This window comes from Oryzias latipes, chromosome 9 (assembly GCF_053564925.1).
Source record: "Oryzias latipes strain Hd-rR chromosome 9, Olatipes_Hd-rR_3.1".
Taxonomy (NCBI): Eukaryota; Metazoa; Chordata; class Actinopteri; order Beloniformes; family Adrianichthyidae; genus Oryzias; species Oryzias latipes.
In genome coordinates, this window is record NC_136245.1 from 8,426,729 (window position 1) to 8,437,163 (window position 10,435).

Here is a 10,435-nt window from a genome sequence, read left to right on the forward strand (position 1 = left end):
TTTGTGTAGTTTCTTCCTCTTAAATCTTTTTCATTTGTTCAATAACATAAATCTGCCAGGGGACTACAGATGGAAATTAGCCGATGACTAAAATATGGCATATTTACATTTGTTTTTTTTATATTAATTAATTTCAATTGTCCCCTTCTTGATAAATTCATGTTTAAATAATGTCTATGCATCTTTAAGTAGAAACAGCTGAGAGGGAGAAAACTTAAGCCCTCCTTTCCCACAGGTGTTCAATTAGGCTGATTTGGCCTCACCTGGTACCTTTATAAACAGCCCCAGCCCAGTCACACTCTATGATCTGGTTCACTTTTTTATTTTGTCTGTTGCAATGGGTGGCTTGTTATGGCTCTGTTTGGGGCTAGTAGGGATTTTTGTGACAGGTGAGTCTAGACTTAATGTTCTCCTATTGTGGAACTTTGTTTTTCTGACTGTTAAATCCTGTGTTTCAGCTGGGAGCAGCACAAAGAGGTGTAAAGTGGGTACTGTACTGTGTAAGGATGGCTCAGAGTGTATCCAGTACAGCCTTCTGTGTGATGGAGAACAAGACTGTGCAGATGGTTCTGATGAAGAGGACTGTGAATCTGGATGTAGAGAAGGTGGTTGTTATTTTTTTGTTTTTAATGGAATTACTGTTTTGATTTATCCACATTTCATGTATCAGTTGCTGTTGGAACTTAACTTGTTAGCCTTGTGTAGCATCAGTTTCCTGACCCAATCCTGTATCCAAACAGACCAGTTCCAGTGCGCTCATGGGAAGAAATGCATAGACAAGCAGCATGTGTGCGACGGTACAGCTCACTGTCAGGACCACTCGGATGAGCAGCAGTGCATGAAGCGGACTGATAACTGTGCTCATCAGTGTGATGACAAGAACCGCTGCCTGCCTGCTACCTTCGTCTGTGATGGGGAGAGAGACTGTCTGGATGGTACCGATGAAGCCAGCTGTGGTAGGTTAAAAAACGCAAACTGAAGTTTGAGTGTGTTGAAAGTTCCTGAATTTCCCTTCACCTGCACAGATGGAGACAAGCAAGAGGAGGAAGAGGACATTACAGTCCCTACAGCTGTTCCTTCTGAACCTCTTCCCATCAGATGTCCTTTGGGCTCCAAACTCTGCAGGGACAAGTCAGACTGTGTACACTACAACCACGTTTGTGATGGAGAACCTGACTGCCGAGATGGTTCAGATGAGGAGGACTGCTTATCAACATGTGACAGTGGTAATTGCATGTGGTTTTATTGCCATCTAGTGAGCAGTGCTCATATTTTGTTTGTAAAGTAGACGTGTTTATTCATGGGTTTTGCACTACTAAAATTATTTTAAAGAGTCTAAGGTAATGTGTTTGCACCAACTTAAGGATAAAGCCAATATAATCACATCTGTTCTTTGGTTTTAATGAGACTTTGGTTTGCAGACCAATTCCAGTGTGCCCATGGAAAGAAGTGCATTGAGAAGAGCCAGGTGTGTGATGGCGTACCTCAGTGTCAGGACCGCTCAGATGAGCTAGAATGTGCCAAATACATGGAGGGCTGTGCTCACCAGTGTGACAAGAGCCGTTGCATCCCGAGCAGTTTCCTGTGTGACGGGGAACAGGACTGTGCTGATGGCAGTGATGAAGCCTCCTGTGGTATTTTTGAGATGAATTGCTAATATTCTGCTTCCTTGACTTTAAAATTAGTCTGACTGTTTCTTTTGTACACCACAGCTGAAAAAGAGTGCAGCAGTTCAGAATTTAAATGTACCAGTGGCCAGTGTGTGTCTGCCTCCATGCACTGTGATGGTCACCCAGACTGCTGGGATGGTTCAGACGAAGAGAGCTGTGTCAAAGCACCAGTTTGTACCACCAACCACCGCTGTACCCAGAGCAAAGAGTGTCTATTGCAGGAGTGGATGTGTGATGGAGACCAGGACTGCAAAGATGGCTCTGATGAGAAGGTGGATAATAAATGAAATGTGTGACATCCACTTGAATGTGCTAGGCCAAACTAAATTGACAACTTTTTTAAGTTGACAGTAAATTGCACTTTTCAAGTTTTTCTTTCCCTGAGCTAAATGGCTTGCTGTTTCTTGTTAGGACTGTCCTGTGGCTCCAGCAGATTGTGAAGACTTCCAATGGCAATGTAGGTCTGGATCGGCCTGTATTCCTACAGCTTGGAGATGTGATGGCACAAAGGACTGTGATGACAACAGTGACGAGCATGAGTGTAAGGATTTTATGTTCTACAGGCATTACTAAATCTAAAGGAGGCAGTCTTCTATAAACGGTCTATGAAACTAAACTAGCAGCAGATGGTGTCTATAAAAGCTATGACTCCCTGACTATAAAAAATGTAAATGTCTTAACAGGTGGAAAACTAACATGCCGTCCTCATGAGTTCCAGTGTGTAAGTAAAGAGTGCTTGGATCCAGCATTGGTGTGCAATGGCATCACAAACTGTGCAGATGGCTCAGATGAGGGAGGAAGCTGCCAGACAAAGTGTCCAGAGGCAGAGCAAACCCGCTGTTCTCAGGGTTGCTACAGCACACCAGAGGGATCGGTAAGCCTTTTCCCTTTGTAGAAGGGGAAATTGGAACATGAAAGTGTATCATGGTTTGTTTGACTTCCTGCATAGCGTTGTCGCTGTGATGCTGGATACAAGCTCTTGGAGGATGGGCTGACTTGTGTTGATGTCAATGAGTGTGAAGGACGGACACCAGCTGTGTGCAGTCATTTGTGCCTCAATACACCAGGGTCATACCAGTGTGACTGTCATCCAGGCTTTATAATGGAAGCAGGTGGACACCAATGCAAAATCACAGGTATTCTGAATGACAACCACAAGCTTAAAGCACTTCAAAACTTGGGCTACAGCTGAAATGTCTTAAAGGAAAGTTGACTAAGGGCAGAGATCTTCTCTTCCAGGTGAACCATTTCTATTGGTGTCAGTTCAAACAGAACTTTATTTGTTTGGCCTGCGCAGTGGAAGCCTAGATGTGTTGAAATCACCAGCTAAGCAGGGAATTCTGGCTCTTGACTATGACTGGAGGGATCAAAAGGCTTTCTGGGTCAGTGGGGACTCAAAGGCCATAAGATGGTCTTCACTTGACCAGAAGAGCACAGGAGTACTGGTTAAAGGTAAGTGCAAAGGGCTGCTCTTAATTCCATTAAAAAAAAAAAAAAACGCTTACCGTAAATGTCTTAACAGGTGTCCAGGCTAATTCTGTTGCTGTGGACTGGCTTGGGAGAAACTTGTACTGGATTGATAGTGGGAAAAGTAAAATTTTTGCCATAAAACTGGCAAAAATCACAATGAAATCCATGGACAAAACCACCATTCTGGATGAAGACCTGGATGTACCCCGTTGTCTCACTCTACTACCACAGAAAGGGTATGTTAAAATGATCTGTCCTGATTGACAACATGCTACAGTGTACACTTTTTTTTTTTTTCTTTTTTTTAACTAAAATGCTCATTTTTACTTTTGTAGGCTGATGTTCTGGACTGAGGTTGGTAATAGCGCAAAGATTGAGCGTGCAGGGATGGATGGCTCTCAGAGGAAGGTTGTGGTAAATTCAAGCTTGAAATGGCCGGGTGACATTGCAGTGGACATAATTTCTGAAAGGATCTACTGGACAGAGGAGACACTGAAGGCAATTGGCTCTGCTACACTGGATGGTGATGACATTAGGGTAAATATGAAATTTCCCCAAGTTTTAATGCCAGTTAATGTTTAGTGACTAAATTAGTTTTCCTTAAACTAAGCCAGGGGAACTAACAAGTTCCTTGAATGGCTTGGTTTTAAAATTGTGACTAGAGCTCAATTTACACTTTTAATCTATTTTTTTTTTGTGCCACTTTCAGATTCTTCAGATGAAAAAGATTACATATCCATTTTCTGTGGCTGTATTTAATGACATGCTATACTGGTCTGATGCAAAGCAGCGGATAGTGCAGGCTGCTACAAAACTCTCTGGTAAAAACCGTCAAATTGTACTGAAAAGGCCTGGACAACCTGTTGCACTAAAGGTTAGAACTAACAGAACACTTGTGGATTTTTAATCAAAGTGCAGCTTTTTGATGGCCTCCTCTGACCCCTTTTAGATCATCCACCCAATACTTCAGATGGACACTGGAAACCCCTGCAAGAAAATGGAATGTTCTCACATGTGTGTCTTGGCCCCAGAATCAAAAGCAGTCTGCAAGTGTCCCACTGGTGTCTTGTTGGCCAAGGATGGCCGTACATGCTCTAGCTTGGCTACTTCAACTTTCCTGCTGCTGTTGTCTCCCTCTACTGTTACCCAGGTAGGAATTATACCTCAAATGGATTAAAAACTGGGAGGTCCTGCCTGGCTCAATGCAAGGAACACTGCAAATCTAGCAGATGCCTGCAATGAGGATGGCTGGTAATTGCATTTTCTATGAGCGGTAATCAAAATGTGCAAAATTAAATGTGGAAATGTTGGTTCCTTCCAGATTTACTTGCAGTTTCGTCAAGAGGACTTTAAAGGCTGGCCTGAACACCTGGCTCTGCATGTTCCCAGTGTCAACAAAGCCACACTCATGGACTACAGCCAACTTGAACACACAATCATGTTGGTAGATGATGCCACCAGCTCAATCAGGTCCTTTAAGCTGAAGGACTCAATCTTGACATCCAAAGGCCAGGTCCTTAAGCTGCTTGGTGACACAATCACTGCCATGGCTCTTGACTCTGTAACTCTAAATGTATACTGGAGCAGCATCAAGCAGCCACGACTGCAGGTCACCTCATTCACCGGCGCATACACGACTGTACTTATAAAGGAGGGTATTGGGAGACTGGGCTTCATTGCACTTCACCCTCCTAGTGGCAGAGTTTGCTTCTCAAATCTGGGGCTGCAAACTGCAGGTAGCAAGGCTGCAATAGAGTGCGCTCACATGGATGGCACCGAACGAAAAGTTGTGTGGAAGGATGCCATTCAGCCTACGTCTCTGGTCTTCTCTAGCAATGGCGACACCATTTATTGGGTTGACACCAGTAAGGGCTTTTTCACCTTACATTCAGATCCTCTAATGTGTTTCTGATTAAATAAATGAAATTTTATTTTTCAGAATTGGGGATGATCAGCTCTGCTCACATTAATGGATCAGGATACAGGGAACTGGAAGCTGCTGAGGGCTTGACTTCTGTGGCATTTGCTGAGGACACAATGTTCTGGTTAACTGTTGGGGGTAAGAGCTTTGATATAAATTATTGTAAAATTTCTTTAAGTTTTGTGGTTCCTTAAATATTCAATGTTTTGGATTACTCTTTCCTCAGATAAGACTAGACTTTGGTACAGGGAAGACCAACAGGAAAAGAAGCTCTGGTTTGAGGTTGACGCACAAGTAGTTGGCTTGAAACTGTACAGCAAATCCAGTCAGATCGGTAACTATGCAACTATAGTCAACAGGTTGACAAACATTAATTCCAATGCTTAACCAAACTTTTGTTTCAATTAGGTTCCAACAAGTGTGTGCAAAATGGGAACTGTGAGCACCTCTGCCTTGCCACCCCAGCAGGTCAGACATGTGCATGTGCCCATGATTTTCTTGTGAAGGACAACAGGTGCAGCCCAGAGCAGAGGTGCCCAGCTGGCAGCAGACTATGTATGGATCAAATCTCATGTCAGCCTGTTGAGAAATTCTGTGATGGCCATGTAGACTGTCCTGACCACTCGGATGAAAACTGTAAGTGTCTGAAAGTTTGAGCACACCCTTGACTATTTTGGGCAAAAAATGTGTATTGTGTTCTCATTAAACAGGTGTTGGTGCTAAACCAGGCTCAGGGACCAAGACCACAATTTCTTTAAGTCCTCCCAGCTCTGTTCCTTCCCCTGACTCATCCCCAAAGGCAGTCCCAGAGAGCAGCCCAGACTCTGTTCAACTGATGAATCTTGAGGCCCAGCAGTGCAGCCAGAAGCGCTGCAGTGGCAACGGTCATTGTGTTGACAGAAATGGTGCAAGTGGATGCAAATGTTCAGAAGGCTACAGTGGTGACTCCTGTCAAGAAGCAATCACAAAAGGCACGCTGGGTCCCATCATCTATGCAGCAGTGGGTCTCTGTGCAGGACTAGTGGTCATTGCTGTTATAGCCGTGGTGGTGAAAAAGAGGAGCTCTGAATCAAGGTATTTTATTTTTTTATATAACTTGTGAATTTTTCTAATCACAACTAAAATTAATTTCTTTCCATGGAAGGGCTAGCCCAGAAGCGGCAAAGGAAATGTGCATGACCAACTTGGAGAAAAATGCTGAAGCCACCCCAAGCACAAAAACTGGAGATGCAGAGAAACCAGAGGTAGTTGGTTCAAAATGGAATAATTGTGTTTGACTTGCAATGTTCTAACTTCTGTTTCTATTTGCAGGAAGTGGTTTCTTCTGAAAACTAAAATGTATCAGTTTTAAATAAATAAATTTCCATGTTTAAGTCAACTGGTTTGGCAATTTTATTTAAAGGCTGCAAAGGTGTGAAACAGGAATTGTCATCTTGCTACTAGTTAGGCAAATGGTAAAGGTCACAAACTGTCACTGGATAGCAGGCAAGCCAAAGTGAAAAATGATCAAGTCTCCCAGCACTTGTAAATTCCTTACAAGCTCCAGTAGGATTTTTGTCAAAGCAAAATTGTGACTTTGCTTCCTACAGGACTGTCTGAAAGATGTGGTGGTATTGAAATAAATGAGGCAGGGATTAACCCCTTGACACCACTTATAACATGCATTGATGTACTCTATCTTAAATTAGGTTTAAGCAATACCTTACTAAACAGGATGTCTTGATTTCTCAAGTCTATGGGACTTTCCTCTTAGAACCAGTGGGTATTTCATATTTGGAGCGTGAGGGAGGGATCAAAGTCCATCGCAAACATTCAATGGTTGAATCTCATTTGGTATCACCCAAATGTATTGAAGGTTTTAAATGCCTCACTTGGGTTTCATATGGTTTAGAAACAATGTATTGGGTTTTTTTTTTCTTACAGGACAATGCTGCAATAACTTAAATGTGAATGCTAATAGAAAATGTGCCTTTTATGGTTGAACACATCAACCAAGTCATGAATCTGTGAATTTTTTTGGGCAATCCAAAACCCAAGCTTCAGCAGATGGCACTCTTTGGCTTTAAATAACACTAACCACACCACCCAGCTGCTTTGAAAACCACTAACTACAGATGGTCTGATTTAGTGAAACATGAGGGGAAGTCCAAACCTAATTTATGAAAGTATTTGGGGGAAAAAAGATGAGCAACCTGGCATTAGTGCACCTGCTTTTTATATTTTTATATAAACCTGGTGACATGCTGGGCTAATGTGGCTGCCCTACTGATCTCAGACCTTGTCTTGGAGATGGGGCACCTCTTAACCACTGTAGTGGGTGGCCATTTCTTCTCTGCAGTGCCTTGTCCTCAGTGCCGTTTCAATCCTTCACCTCCCTGGTCACCCCCTCAGTCTTCTCTGGTGGCACCTGGGTCCCATGCCCCAGGGGAGACCTGGCTGGATGCTCCCTGAGGCATAGTATGATCCTGCACACAGCTCACAAACACTAGCTGTGCATCCTCAGAAGTGGCTGCGGTCATGAGTTGATTCAGTGCTAGATCCAGTTACTTTGGTTTTGGTTGTTGGGCTGCTTAGGGTTGATTTCAGATGGTGGCTCACTTTACATAACACAGCCCGCCTTCTATAGACTTGAATACAACATGTTTACTCCAATTTAACTTGCCACACACATTTTTCATGTGTCTCACGCTAGACAGATTACACATTTATGAATCAAAGGGAAGCCACAACATAGCTTTTTCAAATTGGTCTTTGAAAGAGGGCTAATGATGATCACACGCAGGAAGGAAAAGCTCCTGCTAGAATTAATTACGTTTATATTTGATTAAAAACAGTAGTGCCACCACTTGGCATTCCCGTACAATATCTGCAGACATCTAAAAACCTAAAGCTTTGTGGTTTTCCTCCCCTTTTTCCTGTCAGTATTTCGTGTAAATAAAACGTGACACTTTGTCTGGGATTTGTGTCCTCCACGTGTATTTAAAGTCTAAAACGTATCTTTTCTATTGTTTGGTCTAAACCCACAAAACACATGTTTAGTTTGGTTATGAAGCCACTTCTGCTGCTCTTACTCATTATCCTGAAAGCAAAACTTCAGCGTTCTAATTTCAGTCTATTTGTGGGTGTTAAAATATTTCACCTTTGATGGGTAGAGATGAGGCAGCATGACAGTGGGAGAACATAAATTATATGAGGGTTTAGCATTATTTAGCACCCACAGATTTGAATAGCTTTATAAAAGCTTTGCCCTGGTGAGATATTTGGACATTCAAGACACTGAGGGGAACATACTGTTTGGCTGCAAGTAACCGCTACAATAGTGGAGATTGCCAAGGTAAGATTAAAAGTTGTCAACTAATTTCTTTACATTTAGGCTTTTAAATCTCATTTTTAACTTAAATTTCAATCAAAATTGTTTTGCTTTTTAAATTTTATCGACAGAATTCCTTGAAACTATTTTTTCAGAGGATGATTTTCACTACAAACATTTTAATAAAGCTTTTTTTTCACCCCACTGTTTCTCTGGCAAAGTTTTGACATATCCACACGTGATCTTTGTGTTTTGTAGATACAGGAAGAGACACGATGGCAGTTCTGCAGGCTGCACTGTTTGTCCTTATGTTGATGACCGCAACACAATCTAAACCTGTAAGTTGGACCAGATAAATTATTTTATACCTTCACGCAAATGTAAGAAAGCTTGTCATTTTGCACTTTTTAAACAGGTCTACCAAAATGTTGAAGAGGATTCATCCGAAACTTCCGAGGCTGACTCATCAGAAGAGATTCCTGCTCAGTCCCAGCAGCCAGAGCTAACAGGCACATTAATGCCTAATGCTGTGGAGGAAGATGACTCTATGGAGACCGAACAAGAACAAGAAGAGTCTGAAACCTCTGCTGACAGCAGTACCCCTGAAACTACCCAAGAAATAGAAGTTCCTCTGAATGGATCCAACCCTGAAGCTGCAGGTCTGCAGGTTCTGCCAGATGCAGAAGCCTCACCACAGCCTCAAGTTAATGTTAATGATGTAAGTTCTACCAAAGACCTGCTGACTGTCACCACGACACCACTTCCATTCTCCCAAACTATGCCCTTTGTAATCCCCATTGGAGCAACCCTTGCTGGGACCCCTGTTTGTTTTACTGTGCAGCTCACAACTCCTGAAACAGCACCACTGAGAGGTGACAGCTACTGATCCCAACTGAGTTTATACTATTGTTTTATAAAATCTGTCTCGTTTTGTTGTGCATGCAAACTCCCATGTGAATATTACTGTAATGGTAAGAGAAAAAAGCATGTGAGCCCTTTGGGCTGCTTGCCAAGCATGACATCAGCATTGCTCACCCTTACTTGGATTTCTGTCTAAATTGGAGAGAAAATGTGTTCTGATCTTCAAGTAAGTCACAACAGTAAAAAAACAGTCTTTCTAAGCCAGGGCTGGGCAAACTTTTTGATTCATGGGCCACAAATGGTTCTAGAATTATATTAAGGGCTGGACCAGGAGCAAATGCATGGAGTATTTTGATAATCAATCTCTTGAGAGAAAGAAATAACATGGGATCCGAATGAAAACATGCTTTAATTTATGTTTATATATTTGTTGGTTTATGCTGGATTCATGTGGTGTTGGAATTTTGGGAAAAATGCCTGTCCAACGTGGAGAACACACATGAACTTCAGAAAAACAACAAAATCATCCAACACCACATGAAGGTAGAATAACTTTTTTCTGGACCTAAACAAAGGTTTTTGTATTTTTATGTGCCATCTATGGTTAGACACCAGCATCACAGGGAAAATAAAACATTAATAAGGATTATCAATGTTAATGTATAGAAGTTTGATGGACCACATTAAATCATTTAACAGGCCACAATGACCCCTGGGCCATAGTTTGCCCATCCTTGGTCTAAGCTATTACCAAACATGCCGTGCTGTTTTAGTTAGACACAACGTGCAAAATTCATTGGTCAGGGTGGTAACACCCTGTTAAAATTTGGGGTTTTAAAACTGGTTGATTCTCCCATTGGGGGAGATGACCTCAACCAAACATTTTGTGAAATCACAATCAAGAGTATTTTCTAATCATTTGTTTTTATAAAACTGTTTAAGTGAATCTATGGTCTTGGGATATCTATGGTGGGGAATCATACTCTTGAGGTTATGCCACTGCATCTCAGTCAAGCCAAGGTCAGGACTCTGGTTGAGCCTGTTTTGAAGATGTATTTTCTTCTGTGCATTTACTTCTTTAATTTTAGTTTTTTATTCTGCTCCGCATCCTGTCTAGCTTCAGTTGGTCTAAAGCTGTTCTGCAAAATGGTTTGGCAATACTTGGGAAGCATTTTTACAATAACAATCTGTCCAGGTAAAGCA

The 10,435-nt window shown here is 42.0% G+C and overlaps 1 protein-coding gene and 1 long non-coding RNA gene across 2 annotated transcripts; both read left to right on the forward strand.

The window, feature by feature from the left end:
• The first annotated feature begins 235 nt into the window (after nucleotides 1-235).
• On the forward strand, nucleotides 236-6,439 carry lrp13a (low-density lipoprotein receptor related-protein 13 a). The gene is made up of 21 exons (XM_023958725.2): nucleotides 236-389; nucleotides 459-605; nucleotides 741-956; nucleotides 1,026-1,226; nucleotides 1,422-1,634; nucleotides 1,713-1,942; nucleotides 2,082-2,211; nucleotides 2,354-2,544; nucleotides 2,620-2,806; nucleotides 2,910-3,122; nucleotides 3,193-3,376; nucleotides 3,476-3,677; nucleotides 3,850-4,014; nucleotides 4,090-4,290; nucleotides 4,462-5,005; nucleotides 5,080-5,199; nucleotides 5,288-5,395; nucleotides 5,470-5,697; nucleotides 5,772-6,135; nucleotides 6,206-6,305; nucleotides 6,373-6,439. The coding sequence occupies exons 1-21, from the start codon at nucleotides 338-340 to the stop codon at nucleotides 6,394-6,396; spliced, it is 4,020 nt and encodes a 1,339-aa protein (XP_023814493.1). The 5' UTR covers nucleotides 236-337; the 3' UTR covers nucleotides 6,397-6,439.
• Nucleotides 6,440-8,311: 1,872 nt separating this feature from the next.
• Nucleotides 8,312-9,308, forward strand: LOC105354784 (uncharacterized). The gene is made up of 3 exons (XR_909341.3): nucleotides 8,312-8,395; nucleotides 8,630-8,709; nucleotides 8,787-9,308. It is a non-coding gene; the product is annotated as an uncharacterized LOC105354784 (long non-coding RNA).
• Nucleotides 9,309-10,435: the final 1,127 nt, after the last annotated feature.

Excerpts from the sequence above, each read along its gene's own strand:
- lrp13a (XM_023958725.2), top strand. The coding sequence starts at position 338 with ATGGGTGGCTTGTTATGGCTCTGTTTGGGGCTAGTAGGGATTTTTGTG. Across the intron at positions 1,635-1,712 it reads CAGTGATGAAGCCTCCTGTG|CTGAAAAAGAGTGCAGCAGT; the intron begins GTATTTTTGAGA and ends TGTACACCACAG. Across the intron at positions 5,396-5,469 it reads CAGCAAATCCAGTCAGATCG|GTTCCAACAAGTGTGTGCAA; the intron begins GTAACTATGCAA and ends TGTTTCAATTAG.